The sequence below is a fragment of the Eriocheir sinensis genome, chromosome 11 (assembly GCF_024679095.1).
Source record: "Eriocheir sinensis breed Jianghai 21 chromosome 11, ASM2467909v1, whole genome shotgun sequence".
NCBI lineage: Eukaryota > Metazoa > Arthropoda > Malacostraca > Decapoda > Varunidae > Eriocheir > Eriocheir sinensis.
Genome location: NC_066519.1, coordinates 23,757,436 through 23,775,296, shown reverse-complemented (window position 1 = coordinate 23,775,296; position 17,861 = coordinate 23,757,436). Strand labels below are relative to the sequence as shown.

Sequence of the window (17,861 nt, the reverse complement as noted above, 5' to 3'; positions counted from 1 at the left end):
AAAGACAGAGGGACGTGATGAAAATGGAAGAAGGAGAAGAAATGAATGGGGCGACAAAAGACGGAGGACAGAGGCGATTTTGATGATAATGATGATGATGATGATGATGATAAAGATGACGATGATGATAAAGTGGAAGAAAAAGATGATGATGTCAATGATAACAGAGAAGAGAAAGAGGATGAAAAGGAAAGAAAAGAAAAGAGAAAAGAATGAACTGAATAATTACATATAAATACCACCATAACTCTAGAAACGAACATTGTAACTCAGTGCCGCAATTATTTCCTTTAACTTTCTTAGCAATGTTTTTTTTTTTTCATCGCATTGTCGTGTCGATTTATTTTTTTATTAATTCTTCGACACTGCAGTATTTCAACTCTCTCAGACATGCCAGCTCAACTCGGTGTTAGTCCAGATTCGGGTCCAACTCACAGCCACGAACGCCTTGGTGCTCTATGAAGGTTTTAGCGTCCATACAACACATTGCCGTATTGCTTTGCCGTCGAAAATCACTCGTTCTTGTGATATAAAAAAAAATTGTCGTAAATATTTACGTCAGTCGCGCCCGCCCACGCCCGCCATGGTGGTGGTGGTAGGAAGGACTGTAGGGTTGCCAGATGCTCCAATAAGAGAAATCCTCACACCACGTCACGATAATAAATAATAATATATACGTAATATATCAAATAATAATGAGGATAATATTCACGAAAGAGTAGCTTCCTCTGGCGTCGGCTGCGGCGGCGGCCCAGCCGGTGTTGCGAGAAATACCTCCTCCCAGAAATAAGTCGCATACACATGGGGTCCCCCCCTGGTTAGGAGGTTATGAAAAGTTCGGTTGGAGTAGTTTAAATACGCTCCCCCACCCAAAACCCTCGGGTGTCCAAGTTGGACCTCTCTGCGAGCTATTTTGCGGCGGGGGCGGCGGGTGCTCAACACGCTTTGAAAATATTTTTTTAAATTTTTTTAATGATTTAATGATTTGCGACAAAAACATGTAGTTAGCAGAGTATTTCATAACACACCGAAAACTACCAGAAAAAAATAGTCTCGTCCACCAGTGTGAGTTGGTTCCTAATCTAGACATTTACCATCAACACCCACCCACACATTTCTCTCTCTCTCTCTCTCTCTCTCTCTCTCTCTCTCTCTCTCTCTCTCTCTCTCTCTCTCTCTCTCTCTCTCTCTCTCTCTCTCTCGCTCTCTCTCTCTCGCTCTCTCTCTCTCGCTCTCTCTCTCTCTCTCTCTCTCTCTCTCTCTCTCTCTCTCTCTCTCTCTCTCTCTCTCTCTCTCTCTCTCTCTCTCTCTCTCTCTCTCTCTCTCTCTCTCTCTCTCTCTCACACACACACACACACACACACACACACACACGAAAAAGTGGTAGTGGCAGTGATTTATTTTTTTGGGGGGGATGGATGTCATGTTTGCTTCGATGCCTGCGCGTGACAGCCCTTGATTGACTGATGGATGGGTGGTGTGAAGGTGTTTGTAGAATGCTAGGGAGAAAAGTGCTACCCATTTTTCGCTCATCACTCGTCATTCTTAAACTTCGAATATTTTTTTATTCATCTTTCACTTTTTTTCTGTTTCTCTTTGCGTTACTGTTTTAAGAACTGTATGCTGTGGGATTGTTTTTATTTTCACCCATTTACATTATTTAGACCAGTTCTTTGATCAACGCTAGCCTCCTGTAAAAAATAAAAAAAAAGGTTTTGAATGGAAAAAAAGGTATATTGTGTACTTACAAATATAACTGAAAAATATTACGTAGTGCAAGTAAGGGACAAACAGAGAGAGAGAGAGAGAGAGAGAGTTACCTCCACCTGACTTTCATTCCCTTTTATTCATATCCAAGCTTCCTCTCATTGTCAAACTCGGTAAGGGAGGCAGACCATGAACTAAACATATCAGCAAAAATGTGCCCACCAATATTATGTAACTAAAATAAGTAGAGGATGAGGCTGAAAGAGGTTGCCGTCAATACTGTCATTACTATTCTTACAAGAAACGAGTCAGGGAATAACATAGGAGTGCGGACACTATAAGCTGCCTGTTCAGTAACCCCTAATCTTCCGATCTCTCTCTCTCTCTCTCTCTCTCTCTCTCTCTCTCTCTCTCTCTCTCTCTCTCTCTCTCTCTCTCTCTCTCTCTCTCTCTCTCTCTCTCTCTCTCTCTCTCTCTCTCTCTCTCTCTCTCTCTCTCTCTCTCTCTCTCTCTCTCTCTCTCTCTCTCTCTCTCTCTCTCTCTCTCTCTCTCTCTCTCTCTCTCTCTCTCTCTCTCTCTTTTTTCTTCCTTCATTCTCTTCTCTTCTATTTTATTCTTACTCTTTCCTCTTTCTTTTCTCTTCATTTTCTTTGTCATGTGTATTTTCTCCCTCTTTCTCCCTTCTACTTCCTTTCTCTTCATCTTCATTTCCTCTTCATATGTTTTCTTCCACTTCTCCCTCCAATTACCTTCTCCTCGTTTTCCTCCCGGGTTTTCCATTTTCTCCTTTTCTTCTCTCTCTTTCCTCATCATCGTTCCACTTTCGTTCCGTTCCATTTTTCTCCGTCTCTTCATCTGTTATCCTCCTCCCTCCACTTTCTACTCTTTTTTTCCTCCATCTCCTTCCTCTTATTCCTTCCCATCTTTCTATTTTCATCACGTTCTAAGTCTCTCTTTTCACCCTTCTCCTTGTTCATTTCCCCTCTTCTTGTCCCTTTCAATCTCCTTCCATTCTCTACTCTTTTCCTTCATCTCTCTTTATCTGGTGTTCTCTTCCCTCAACTGTCTTCTCGTTTTTAATTTTCTCTTCCCTCTTATTCCTTCCCATTCTTCCATTATCATTTCATCCCTCTGTCTCTTCTTCCACCCCTCTTCTCCGTGTCCTCTTTCGCTTCCCTTTCTCGTCCCTTTCAATCCCTTTCCCGTCCTCCACATTCATTCATTCATCTTCCTCTCACTTTGTTTGTTCCTCCTTTATCTCCTTCAACTTCTCTCTTTCCCCTTCCATTTTCCTTTTCTACTATCTGCATCCTTTCCACATTGATTAACTATTTTCCCTCGCCTTTTATTTCATTCCCTGTAGCATTTCGTTCCCCCGTCACCCTCTCCTTTATTCCTTTTCTTTTACTAACCTCTTCATCTCCTTACCACTCCTCGAATCGATTGATGTGTCCTCTATTTCCTCTTTCACTTCTCTCTCTCTCTCTATCCCTTTCCTCTTTTCCTCTCCACTTCACGTTCCCCTCACCCATCATGTCTCTCGTTCTACCCCTGTAATTGCTCGCTTTGGTTAAGTCTCCCTTACCACGTTCACTACACTTCACCGTTTTCCTTCCCTCTTTCAGCCTCGATTCCCCGACACCCCACCTGTGAAAGCTATGTACAGCTGTCCCTGCCCCTTCCCATTCCCTCCCGCACCCATGACAACAGTCCCCCTACAGTCGTTTATACCTCCTCATCCCTTTCCCCTCTTCACCTATCCCACTCCCCTTTCCTATTCCCCTTCCCACTACCCTGCCCCTTCCCTTTTCCCTTCCACACCCATCCCGACACTCCCCTTCATTTCCCACAGTTCTTTGTACTCTCCCATCCCTTCCCTCTCCTTACTCTTTATCCCATCCCCACCCCTTTCCAATATTCCCCTTCCCACTACCTTACCCCTTTCCTTTTCCCCTCCTCACCCATCCCAACACTCCCCTTAATTTCCTACATTCCTTTATACTCTCCCATCCCTTCCGTCTCCTTACCCTTTATCCCATTCCCACCCCTCTCAGATATTTCCCTTTCCTCCTACTCTACCCCTTCCCCTGCCCTCCCGCCCCCATCCCGACACCTTTTTCATTTCCTACAACCTTTTATACCCCCCTATCCCTTTCCTCTCCTCCTCCTTTAGCCCATTCCACCCCTCCCAGCTATTCCCCTTCCCCGAACTGGAATCGTTGGCGGTGATGGCCGAAAGCGAGAGAGAGGAGATCCAGGGATGAAAGGAAATGAGAGGTGGGAGGGAAAAAAGGTTACGGGGGACTATTTCTGTGGCCTGATAGGAAGCGTGTGTTAATGGGAAGGCTAAATACGTGTCCAGAAAGAGGCCCGTGGGATTAGTTGCATTACGAAGGAGAGGGGAAAAAAATGTGAATGTTGAAGGTGACCGACCGTGGAAAGAGGAAACTGTAGGATGCTCGTGGAAAATTATTGTTCTCTTAGATCGTTATTTGATTTCACGTTTTCTTATTGTGATGCTTTATTGTGTTTGTTGCGTTACGAAGGAGAGGTAGGAAAAATGTGACTGTTGAAGGTGACCGAGTGTGGAAAGAGAAAACTGTAGGATGCTCAGAAAATTATTATATTGATCGTTATTTGATTTCACGTTTTCTTATTGTGTTGCTTTAGCGTTTGTTGCGTTACGAAGGTGAGGTAGGAAAAATATGACTGTTGAAGGTGACCGAGTGTGGAAAGAGAAAACTGTAGGATGCTCAGAAAATTATTATATTGATCGTTATTTGATTTCACGTTTTCTTAGTGTGTTGCTTTAGTGTTTGTTGCGTTACGAAGGAGAGTTAGAAAAATGTAAATGTTGATGGTGACCGAGTGTGGAAAGGAAAACTGTAGGATGCTCTTAGAAAATTATTATATTGATCGTTATTTGATTTCCCGTTCTCTTTAAGATGTTATTTCGTCCGTGAGTTAGATAGTTGGTTAATGAGTGAGTTAGTGAGTTAGTGAATGTAAATGCTAAAGATGGCCGAACGTCGATAAAGAACTTGGAAAATTGTTGATATACAGATCGTTACTTATTTTCACTTTTCCTTTGTTACTTCGTCCTTAAGTTAGTTTGTAGTTAGTGAATGAGTTACTGTTTTACCTGTTTGTGTTTCTATTTACTTAATGGCTATTTGAAGGGATATCGTTTTAGGGAAGGGAGAAACAAAATAAAGGGTTGTTATGCTGCGTTTTGTTATATTTTTACGAACACAATGGGAAAGGAAGATTGAAAGAATATTATAAAGCAAGGTAAGATAAAGAAAAGTGAAAATTAGAAGTAAGGAAGGTATGAGTGAAAATAAAAGTGTGTGTGTGTGTGTGTGTGTGTGTGTGAGAGAGAGAGAGAGAGAGAGAGAGAGGTCGCTCGTCAGTCAGCCATCAACCTCTACAGACAATTGCTCCTCTTATTGATCCAGTCATTTCCTCCTGTGGGTCGTTACGGAGAGAGATGTAGCCCTCCTCCTCCTCCTCCTCCTCCTCCTCCTCCTCTTGTGGTCCTCCTTTTCCTCCTCTTCCGACTAATTCTTTTCCTTCTTACAATCTATCTTTTCTTTTTTCTTTTTGTTGCGTTCCTCCCTCTCTTCTCCTCTCGCTCTTTTACACTCTCTCTCTCTCTCTCTCTCTCTCTCTCTCTCTCTCTCTCTCTCTCTCTCTCTCTCTCTCTCTCTCTCTCTCTCTCTCTCTCTCTCTCTCTCTCTCTCTCTCTCTCTCTCTCTCTCTCTCTCTCTCTCTCTCTCTCTCTCTCTCTCTCTCTCTCTCTCTCTCTCCCCCCCTGTGTGTGTGTGTGTGTGTCACCAGAATTCACCGATTACTGTCAAGTTGTTGTACACACACACACACACACACACACACACACACACACACACACACAAATCTCCCTTGTTAATAGCCGTGTTATGAACTGCGTGAGTGTTTTATTTGTTTGTTTCGTCGTGTTTGTGGTCGGCGGTGGCAGTGATCCACTATTTTGCAGGATTACGACTCTTTCCACCCAACCCCAGCCCTTCCACCCCTTCCACCGCACCTCACTCCTCCCCACCCCGCCACAGCCCTCCCCACCCTTTCCACCCCTCCATTTTCCTTCCTCACTGCACCTTTCCCCTGCCGCTGACCCATTGTTTCACGCTTTCATTTTCTTCTTATTGCTAATTCTCTTTTTCCTCTGCCTCCTCTTACTTTCATTCTCTTTTTTCTGCTTCCTCCTTTCCTCTTCTACCCTTCCTCTTCCCCCTCCTCCTTTCTCCACCCCGTCCCAGCCCTCTCCACCACTTCCACCCCTCCTTACTCCTCTCTCTCCCCACCCATTCCAGCAGTCCATTCTCCTTTCTCTCTGCCCCCCTTCCACCTCCTTGCCCTTGCTCCTTCCACTCGGTCATTTTGGAGCCTTGTAGCCATTCCTTTTCACCCTGTCCCACACCTCTCCGTCCCATTCCCCTCCCCGTTCTACTCCCACTAAGCCGTTTTTACTCCTTCACAATTCTGCTCAGGCTTCTCTAACCTTTACTTACCTTTCCCAGATTTTCCCCAACCTTACCCAGTTCTTTTCAGTCCCTTCCTGCCCTTTCTCATCCTCCTCATCATTCTCCGATCTTACCTTACTTCTTCTAGCCCTTTCCCCAACCTTACTCGGTTCTTTGCTGTTCACGTCTGCCCTTTTCAATCCTCTGCATTATTCGCCAGTCATCTCTTACCTTTCCTGGCCCTTCCCCAATCTTCCGCTGTCGTTTTTACCCCATCTTCCGCCTTTCACAGTTTTCCTCAGTTCTCGGCAAACTTCCCCAAAGTTTTCTAGGTATTGACCAACCTTAAGCCGTCCTCTCTAGTCTCTTGCCTATTACAGCATTCCCAGTTCTTTTTCAGTCTTCTTTTCTACAATCAACCCTAGTCCTTTTCAGTCCCTTCCGTCTTTTTTTCATTTTTCTCAGTCCTTCCCAATCTTCCCTAATCTTTTCTAGCCATTTTATCCTAGTCATTTTTACTCCACTTCAGCCTTTTCCTGTTTTCCTCAGTCCTTTCCAATCTTCCCTAATCTTTTCTAGTCATTTTATCCTAGTCATTTTTACTCCACTTCAGCCTTTTCCAGTTTTCCTCAGTCCTTTCCAATCGTCCCTAACCTCTTCTAGCCATTCTATCCTAGTCATTTTTACTCTACTTCAGCCTTTTGTAGTTTTCCTCAGTCCTTTCCAATCTTCCCAAACCTCTTTTCTAGGCTTTCAGTAACATTTCACCAGTCCTTTTCAGTCCTCTTCTGCCCTTTCCAGTCCTCCCAAAAGTACCTCAGTCTTTTTTACCTTTCCTAGTCCTCCTCCAGTCTTTCCCAGTTCTTTTTAGTCGTCTTTAGCCTTTCTCAATTTTCCCAGTCTTCCACAATCTTACCAAACCTTTTTAGCTTTTCTACAACCTTCCCCAATCATTTGTAGCCCCCTTCTGCGTTTTCCAGTTTTCCCCAGTCCTTTCTAGTCTTCGTAAGCCTTTCCTAGACTTTTTTCAATCTTATGCAATCCTTTTTAGTCCTTTTTAGCCCTCCCAGTCCTCCACAATTTTCCCTTACCTTTCCTAGCCGTATAGTCTTTTCTAGCCTTTCCATAATCTTATTCAATCTTTTCTAGTCTCCTTTAGTCCTTCCCAACTTCCCTGGTTCCTCCTAGTCTTTCCAAGTCTTCTTTCTCAAACCTTACGCAGTGCTTTTCAATCTCCTTAAGACTTTTCTGCTCCCCAGTCCATGCTAACTTTCCCAAACTTTATCTAGTCTTATGCAATCTTTTCTATTCCTTTTTTCGTCTTTCTTAGTTTTCCTATCTCCTCCCCTCTTGTCTTTCGTCGTTTTTCCAGTACCTCCCCAGTCTTTCCAAATCTTATCCTTCTATCTTAAACTATACGCAGTGCTTTTAGTCACCTCCTACCATTTCTCGCATTCCCAGCTTCCACCCAGCCCTCCTATACCTTTTTGCGCCGTTTGTAGACTTTCCACAACTATATGCACTCCTTTCTAGTCCCTTCTTGCCTTTTCCGGTTTTCTTAGTCCTCCATAATCTTCCCAAACCTTTTTTAACCTTTCCCCAACCTCACAGTCTATTCTAGCTTCTCTTGTCTTTCGCCGCTTCCCCAGTCCCTCCCCAATCCTCCCCAGCGGCCCCTCATTGTGTGTCGGTGGGGCGGGGGTTGGGTGGCCGGCAACTCGTGTGTCAGGCTAACGCTTTGGGTCCCCTCGCTGGCCTGATAAACGGTGAGGATTGGCGTATTTTTTCCTCTTTCCGGGTATTGATTCCGTAAACAGTGACCTTCCCCTCGTCAGTGTATGGGTGGGGGTGGGTAGGGGAGAGTGGGGTGAGGGTGAGGGGCAGGGGGGGTGAATGAGTGGCGTGTAGGGTTATTTCTTTTTATCTTCTTTGTAGTTTTCGTTTGTGTTCGCGTGATTCAGTTTTCTTTTACATTCTTTTTTTGCATTTTTTCCTTTACGATTTTTTTACAGTTTTTCTTTTACTTTTTTTACAGCATTTCTTTTTGTTCATTCCTCCTCTTTTCCTTTATTTCTTCTTTTTTCCTCTTCCTTCTGCTGTTTCTCTTCTTCCTTTTCTTCTGGTGGTACCTATTTTTTTTATTGCTTTCTTCATTATTTGTTTTGTTATTTTTACTATTTTACATATTCTTTCTCTTTCTCCTGCTCCTCCTCTACTTCCTTCCTTTGCCTCCTCTTCCTTCTGTTATCTTCCTTTCCTCCTCCTCCTCCTCCTCTCCTCTCTTCTTCCTTCTCCTTGTTTCATAATTATCTTCCTCTAACGTTTTTTTTTTCGTTTTTTATTTTTTTCACCTCCTCCTCCTCCTCATCTTCACATCCTTCTCATTCTCACTTTCTCTATCATCATTATCATCATCTTCTTTTTCCTCTTCTTCTTCTACTCGTTGTTTTCTTCTTCTTCTGCTTCATCTTCATCTTCATCTTCATCTTCTTCTTCTTCTTCTTCTTCTTCTTCTTTCACCTGCTCCTCCTCCTCCTCCTCCTCCTCCTCCACCTCCTCTTCTTCCTCTTCCTCCCTCTCATCACCTCGCCCAGCTGTTCGTTCTCAGTCCACCGCCTCATTCAATCTCCCTCCCCAAGGTTAGCGATTCTAATGCGCGTTGCGTTACCTTTCTTTATTCATTTTCACGGCCATCGTTGCTTTAAGTGTTGAGGGGGAAGGATAGCGGAAGGGAATACGTGTTTAGTTAAGTGTTTGTGTCTGATCTCGAGGTTTGTTTCTCGTCTTTATATGCGAGTGTGTTTTGTTTGATTGTGGGTTTTTTTTACAGTAAAGGAAGCAGATCTCAAGGGCAAAAACAAAAGAATAAAACACTGTCACTGCTCCAATAAAAGACAGTACCTTGAAGTTTTGTTGTTGTTGTTGTTGTTGATGATGTAAAAGAAGTTTTTTTTTTTTTTTTTTTTTTTTTTTGCTTAATAGATTTTCATTGATTTATCTCCTCACATTCTTTATCTTTTATTAGTTGTAGTGTTATTTTTGGTGTATGTTTTTTTCTTTGTCATTATTATTTATTTCATTGTTTATTTTTGGTTTGTGTTCATGATAAAGGGAATCGCGTTTTTTTGGGGGGTGTATTTCTTAAAGTCTCATCAATTTTAATTCATCTACGTGCCGGTTACTACCCTACGACATTGCTTAACGTAATATTGTATGTTTTCTTATTATTTTGGTATTATGGTTTATGCTTTCGTATTATGCACTTCTTACGTTGCTCTGTGTCGCTGGTCATCTGTCTTCATCTTCAGGCAGATCTCGTGAGTTAAAGAAGCTAAGCGTGGATGATTTATTTCCCCGCTTTTCTCCTTTTTCAGACGTTTTGCATATCTGTTCCGCGGCTTCGTGCGACTCTGCCAATATGAGAAAAGTTTGAAGTTATTATTTGTTGTTTTAGTCTACGGTTCTTGCCATCCAATTTCACTATGACCAAAACAGACGTACTCGCTTTTTGCATTACTCCCACAAATATGACAAAAGTTTGAAGTTATTATATATTGTTTAAGTCTTCGGTTGTTTTCCCCCGATTTCACTATGCCCAAAACAGACGTACGCTCTTTTTGCATTACTCCCACAAATATGACAAAAGTTTGTAGTTATTATTTGTTGTTTAAGTCTACGGTTCCTACCATCCGATTTCACTTTGGCCAAAACAGACGTACGCCCTTCTTCCATTACTCCCACAAATATGACAAGAGTTTGAAGTGATTATATATTGTTAAAGTCTTCGGTTGTTTCCCCCCGATTTCACTATGACCAAGACAGATGTACGCCTTCTCTCTCTCTCTCTCTCTCTCTCTCTCTCTCTCTCTCTCTCTCTCTCTCTCTCTCTCTCTCTCTCTCTCTCTCTCTCTGATGCTCCTTTCACTCGTCCGTTACTTCCTTACTCCTCCCTGTTGTCTCTTATCACTTCCCTCCTCCTCCTCCTCCTCCTCCTCCTCCTCTTCGTCACACCAAATGCAAAGTGACTGATTCTAAAACAGATTTGTCTTGAGCCCAACTTCCGAATGTGAGTTTAATGAACCATGAAATATACCGAATGGGATTTGTATTTCTCTCTCTCTCTCTCTCTCTCTCTCTCTCTCTCTCTCTCTCTCTCTCTCTCTCTCTCTCTCTCTCTCTCTCTCTCTCTCTCTCTCTCTCTCTCTCTCTCTCTCTCTCTCTCTCTCTCTCTCTCTCTCTCTCTCTCTCTCTCTCTCTCTCTCTTTCGCTTTGTGTGTCTATCTATCTATTATCTATCTATCTATATTTCTCTATCTATCTATCTGTATCTTTCTATTTATCTATCTCGTTTTTCTCTTCCTTCACCTTAATAACCTGTATATTCCTCTTCTTCCCCCCCAGCCTCGGTACCTCCTGACCTCCCTGGGCGTGTGTGACCTCGCCAAGGGCCTCGTGGTTGTGCCTCTGAGTGTGTACCCGAGCCTCTACCACTGCTGGCCGTACCCGCCTCTGCTGTGCGCCGGACAAGCCCTGCTGCTGCCCCTCCTGCACCACCAGGCCGCCGTCACGCTGTCCCTCCTCGCCCTGGACCGGTACTGCTGCCTGCTGCACCCGGCAAAGTACAGCAGCCACGCCTCCAGGCCGGTGAGTACGTGTGTATGTGTGTTGGGGGGACGGGGGGAGAGGGTTACGAGAGATTTTAACCCTCTAAGGCAGCATTTCTTACCCTGTGATGTTGCAGTAGATTTCATGTGGTACTATTTTTTTATAGGAATACAATGAAGTCTAGGACAGTGCGCCTCTGGGTACAGTGGTTGCGTCCCTAACAGCGAATCCACGGGCCTGGGTTCGAGTCCCGGTCTGGGCAGACGACGTGCAGCCCACCTAACTGTTCATCCTTCCGTCGCCATGCACAGCTATAGCGTACTTTTCTTACTCTACCTCACCTTTACAGTGCGTCGTATGAAGACAAACAGACCACGCATCTGCCTTTGCTTCCGATGTTTCTTTCTGTTGTATATATTTGTTTTGAGTGTTTTGTATACGAGTGCTGTCTTTGATCCATTATGTTTAGAATGCAAAAAAACATCAAGGTCCACGATGCAAACACTAGCGGGTGGACAGCAAGAGCGAGGAAGGGAGTGCAATGGTAGCGTAAGGCGTGAATTCCCACGAGGACACGTGAGAAATTTGCCGGACAGTCGTGTGGCACCGCGAGACTATGAATACAAATGCGAAGGAACTCGAGGCAGCGGTGAAAGTTGCCACATAAGAAAGATATAAAAGAATGTGTCCCAGTCTTACAGTCTTAGGTGCTGCGTAACCCGGTTTTGTTTGAGTGGCATGAAACTGAAAAGTAGCTGCGTAAGGAAGGTAATGAAGAAAGTTTCCCTCTCTCCCAAACTTCTCAAATCTTAGGTAATCTGTGTCTCTGCTTAGGTTGCTGGAAATGTTGGGAAAGTACATGCGTAAAGTAAAGAGGAAAGTATCACGTGCTTCCAAAACTTCTCAAGTCTTAGCTGTTGCGTTGCTTTGCTCAACTTGTCACGAGAGACAGAAATCAAGGAGGGTAAAAAAGAAAAACGTGTGGCGTTGAGAAAATAGCAACACAAGGAAAACAAATTAAGTATTCCACGCTTCCATATCTTGGGTGTTGCGTTACTCTGATCAACTTGGGACGAAAGACAGAAACAGGGAAAGCATAATAGAAAGATTTGTTACGCCGAGAAAGTAGAGAGACAAGGAAGGTAAAGAACAGAGCATCCCACGCTTCCAAATCTTGGGTGTCCCGTTACTCTGCTTAACTTGGCACGAAACTGTCTGAGCAGCAGCAGGGCGGGTCGTCTAGTACACCCGCCTCGTCCTTTCTTGTTGGCCTTCCTGGCGAGGGGCGACGAGGGCCCAGCGGTGGCGGTGCTCAAAGATACATTCAAGGAGCGGGAAGACTCAAGCTTCCGCAGTGGCGCATTTGTTGGACGAGTGGCGAGGCATTGATCGTGTAAGGGCCGTCTAGCGCCACACAAGAGCGAGCAACACGGGAATTGAGCGGCGGCCGTGCTCGCTGTGTCACAAGTCAGGGAAGGTCTCGTGCCCTCAACCGCGCCTCCACGCCTCGGGGCCGCCGCTAGTGTGTCTTAAGGGGGAGCGATGCCACCCGCCTTACGTCACGGCGCCGCCATCTTCACCTTGTTCCTGCAATCTTGTAAAGTGTTCTGCTGCGCCCCTTATATCTTGAGGAAAAAAGTCTTTACGGATGCAGAGGAGACGAAACATATCCTCAGAACGGCCAAATACGTGTCTAACTAAGGGATAATCAAGACGAGTCTCTTAAGCCTCCCTGAGCCCTCCTAACGTCGCTCCTTCCCGCGCGGTGGGATCCGTGGTGGCCGTGTGGTGGCGAGGTGGCGACGGCCAGATGGTGCCCCCAGACACAGAAGGTCCCCGGACGACTTTGGACTCTGAGAGGAAGGGGAAGAAGACTTCTGACGGCTGTATTTCCTGCTACTGTTACACACAATAAGATAGATAGATAGATAGATAGAGAGAGAGAGAGAGAGAGAGAGAGAGAGAGAACGTGTCTGTCTTTCCTGCTACTATGTCAGGGGAGAGAAATGTGTCTGTGTCCTACCACCGTTTCATCCTTGGTTCCGTCCTGACTCAGTCCTTGCCTTCATGCGGCTCCTTTGTTCTGAGCGACATAAATTTTCATTTTTTCAAAGTTTTGAGCATAAATCTGCGGCGAGACTTTTGATATCTGAGCGAGAAACTCCGCGGCTTTGATCCTTGCTCGTCAATGTCGCCTCGCCGCAATTACTGGCGGCGAGAGAAGTTGAGACGCTCGTCCTGGTGAGGTCTCGGTGACACAGACACTCGCCCCTTCGTTATCAGGAACTTGGGCGCGGCTCCGTGACCCGAGCCACGTGATCTCCACCAGGAGCACCGCCCTCCCCAGGGCGGGCGGACTGTATGTCTTGGTGGTCTGGCGACGTGTGCCTCAAGGCAGAACATCAGCCCCCGGCCTCCACACCCATACACCCACGTCTCTGCTGCACATATACTATAGCGAGAACTTGACGACTTGCACGCCCTGCCCACCCCCTCAGGCCCCGGGGAGGCTCACGCCTGCACGCGAGGAATCGATGGCCAGGTAACAACTTCCGGCGGTGGCCGAGGCGAGGCGACGAGCGGCGCCCCACGCGGCGGGGATTGTGCGGCTCAGCGTTATGTGGCGGGATTACCGCACACAAACAATGGATCCACGCCGCCACTAATGGACCATTTCCTTCCGCAACAAACGATCGCTCCATATATATATATATATATATATATATATATATATATATATATATATATATATATATATATATATATATATATAAAAATAGATAGATATAGATATAGATATAGATAGATAGATAGAGACAGATATAGATACACACACACACACACACACACACACACACACACACACACACACATCACCTCGCTATGCCAGCGTGGCAGTGGCAGTATCTGACGTGGCGGCGGGGGCGGCGCGCCACCTTCCCGTCCACACATGTGCCGCCGCTGGCCCCTCCGCCACCAGGAAAACAACTCTTGGCCGCAATAAAAACAAAACACAATGTTTTGTATATCTCTCCGTCCCTCCCCCGCGCCGGCCCAACCTTAGCCTACAAAGGTTACACGCAGTAACGGGGCCTGCACGGAGCCCCGCCAGCCCCGCCAGCCCGGCACACGCATCCTCCGCGGAGTGGCCCCTGGTAGGGGCCGGGCGGTGTGCTGGGTGAGGGGAGGAAGGCGAGGAAGGGAGATGGGAGGGTTGTCCAGGTAGCTCAGATGTGAGTTTAGGTGACCAAGTGACCTGACAACACAACTAACACGCAACACAGTGCAAACTGTTATCGGGAGGAGGCGAAGAGGGTGTTGGTATTGCCTTTCACATGTTGCTGACGATGAAAACTTGATCAGTTAGACTTATTCTCCACTATTTTGCTGTGTTCAGTTAACTAAATAGTAATTTATCTATTTATTCGTTCATTCTCTCTTTGTTAGTTACTTCCATTCTTTTTAATGCTATGTGTCTGTTTATTAATTATTATTTTCACTTTTGCCTTTGAGATATTCTGAAAAAACAGACTCACTTCATGTGTGTGTGTGTGTGTGTGTGTGTGTGTGTGTGTGTGTGTGTGTGTGTGTGTGTGTGTGTGTGTGTGTGTGTGTGTGTGTGTGTGTGTGTGTGTGTGTGTGTGTGTGTGTGTGCTGAGCCTTCCATGAATACCACATCCTCTGCACCACTCAAAGCATCACTCCCATCAACAGGAAGACGCCAATCATGTTTTATTCATCATTTGTAGCATTTCTAATTTCGAGGAATCATCGAACAAGAATTTCAGTCTGGAATAAATATAAACGAAAAGCGATTGAGATTAAGAGGCATTGGAACCTAAATCCTTCCTTGATCTCGACTATCATCACATTTCTTGCGACAGATTACTGAGTCGTTTCATTGTTTTACGGCCCCGGTATTCTCGGTATTTCGTTATGTATATATTTTACTCTTTATTGCGCTTTATTAATTACTTACGCATATCAACACTGATTCAGACAAAGGCTTCAGAGAGATATTAATTGATCTTTTTCTTCTTTAATCTAATATTTTTCTTTTGTTTTGATGTTTATTTTTCAAAGCACAGGAAACAGCTCAAAGGCAAAACAAAGAAACAAATAAGTCCTTGAAGCAATGATATTAATCGATTTTTTCTTCTTCAATTTAACACTTTTGTTTTGATGTTTCTTTATTTCTTTACAGCAGAGAAAGCAGCTCAATGGTAAAACATAAAGAAAAAAAAAACCGCTACGCAATGCTACTGTAAAAAAAAATAGAATGAGAAGGCTAAGAGAGAGAGGGTCAATTTCGGATGGAGAAGTGTCCTGATGCTTACCTTTTGAAAGAGATTGTAAGGAGATTCGATCTCTTTCAGTCACCCTTCCCTCAACCATCAAGATAGAAATAGTACATCTTGAGTATCGAATATGATTACTGGGAGGACGAGTTCGTGTTCGGGCGAGATAGTACAAGGGTCGAGTTTGAAAGGGTCGAATTTGAGAGAGTCGAGTTTGAGAGGGTCGAATTTGAGATGGTTGAATTTGTGAGGATCGAATTTGAGAGGGTCGAGTTTGAGAGGGTCGAATTTGAGAGGGTCGAGTTTGAGAGGGTCGAGTTTGAGAGGGTCGAATTTGAGAGGGTCGAATTTGAGAGGGTTGAGTTTGAGAGGGTCGAGTTTGAGAAGGTCGAGTTTGAGAGGGTCGAATTTGAGAGGGTAGAATTTGAGAGGATCGAGTTTGAGAGGGTCGAATTTAAGAGGGCCGAGTTTAAGAGGGTCGAATTTGAGAGGGTAGAGTTTGAGAGGCTTGAATTTGAGAGGGAAGAGTTTGAGAGGGTCGAGTTTGAGAGGGTCGAGTTTGTGAGGGTCGAGTTTGAGAGGGTCGAGTTTGAGAGGGTCGATTTTGAGAGGGTCGAGTTTGAGAGGGTCGAATTTGAGAGTCGAGTTTGGGAGGGTCAATTTTGTGAGGGTCAAGTCTGGGTCTGAGGGCCTTCACCAATACCCGGTTCGCCCACCTCAGCCTCCTCATCCACCACCACCTAAATCTTCACTAATTACAGAAGTGCCGCAATTATTCACCATCACCGGAACACCTTCGAGCCGAGTATATAACCCGGAAGGCAAAACATGGTCCATAATTCATCCCAATCGCGGTATTCCCTTTTGGGGGTGAAAAAATTTAAACACACACAAAGCGGTTTTGAGCGGCAACGTGCAAGGTCTTGAGAGGAGGAGAAGGAGGGAAGGTCTTGGGAGAGGAACGGAAGAGGATGAGGAAGGAAGGGAGGCAAGCAGCAGGAGGTGAGGGAGGGAAGAGAGGAAAGAAAAAGAGGAAAAGAAAATTAAGAGGTCGGAGGGAAAATGAGGAAGAAGGAAGGAATAGAAGAGGAGAGAGGAGCGGAAGAGGATGAGGAAGGAAGGGAGGAAAGCAGCAGGAGGTGAAGGAGGGGAGAGGGGAAAGAAAAGGAGGAAAGGAAAATTATTAAGAAAGTTGGAGGGAAAATGAGGGAGAATGGAGGGATGGACGAGGAAATGAAAGGAAGAAAAGAAAGTAGTTGGAGATGGAGGAAGGGACGGGAAGAGAAAGGAGGGAAGAAGAGTCAAGGAAGAATGACAGGAGAAGGGAATAGAAGATTAAAGATGATTGAAGGAGGCAAAAATGTAAGAGGAGGAAAAGAAATTGAAGAAGGCGGCAGGAAAAGGAGGAGGAGGAGGAGGAGGAGGAAGGAAACGAAAAAAAATAATAAAAGGAAAAAGAAGGAAAGAAAGAAAAAGGGTTGGAAAAGGAGAAGGAGGGAAGAAAGGAAGGGAATAATGTGACAGAAAGAGAAAATGGGGGAGAGTACTGAAGTGAGAGGAACGAAGGGAGGAAGAGGCAGATAAATAAAGATAAGAAGGAAAAAGGAGGAAAAGAAGAAAGAGAAAGAAGGAATGGTACAGCGAAAAGAACAGGAAAACAGAAATGAGAAAATAAATAAAGGGGAATGAAAGGAGAGAAGGGAAAAGAAGAAGAAAGCAAAATAAGAAAAAAACTAAAGGAAGAAAGAGGAAGGAGGTGGAGAAAGAAAAAAATGAAGCAAGACGAGTGAGAGAAAAAAGAAGAAATGCGATTGAAGGGCGGTAGTGAGTGGAGGAGGAGGCCAGGTCAGGACGGGGGGGGGGGGAGAGAGAGAGAGAGAGAGAGAGAGAGAGAGAGAGAGAGAGAGAGAGAGAGAGAGAGAGAAGGAATGAAAGAAAGAAAGAAAGAAAGAAAGAAAGAAAAACAGAAAAACAGAAAAAAACAGAAAAAAGAACGAAAGAAAAATATATAGAACAATGGAACACGAAAGAAAGAAAGAAAGAAGGATAAAATGAAGGGATGGAAGGAAATGATGGGATAGAAGAAGAATAAAAACAAGGAGGAGGAGGAGGAGGAGGAGGAGGAGGAGGAGGAGGAGGAGGCAAAGTGATGAGAGGCTGGTGATGACTTTGCATGATATTTACCAGGACTCCCCCTCCCCCCTCCTCCCCCTCCTCCCACCCGTGACCCTCCAACCCTGCAAGATGTTGACGCCGCGGCTCATCAATGTTTGACCTCCACTGGTGCCTCTGAGCCCCCGCCTGCCAGATGAAGTGGACGGCTGGATTATTTAATTGACGGGTGAAGTGACTGACCCGACTGACTGATTGATTAATTGAATGATTGACTGACTGACTGACTGACTGACTGATTAATTGATTGATTGACTGATTGGCTGATTGTTTGACTGACTGACTGGCTGACTGACTGACTGCTGTGTATCGGTAGGTGAAGGGTTTGTATTCGGTAATATTGATAGACTGAGTGAGTTGACCGAATTTGAGGTAAAATGGAATTAAAACTGTTACAATCTTGAAAGGAGAAGATACACAGGTATATAAGGAGGTTATTTACGACGTTGGTAGCACTGGTAACTCAGGTGTGTATCGATATTACACTCCGGGAACCTCTGAGACCTCCACTGCCTCCCGCAAGCACTGTTAACCTGATGAGTGGTCTGTCCCGGGGAAATGAGCGTCGTGAGGTGTG

At 44.9% G+C, this 17,861-nt stretch overlaps 1 protein-coding gene across 1 annotated transcript in view; it reads left to right on the top strand.

Annotated features, from left to right (window-relative positions):
- Window positions 1–17,861, top strand: part of LOC126997076 (trace amine-associated receptor 8c-like) — a 64,454-nt gene that overhangs the window by 30,603 nt on the left and 15,990 nt on the right. The window contains exon 3 of the mRNA XM_050858125.1: window positions 10,611–10,853. Within this exon, the coding sequence (XP_050714082.1) occupies window positions 10,611–10,853 (243 nt within the window). The remainder of the gene's footprint in view (window positions 1–10,610; window positions 10,854–17,861) is intronic.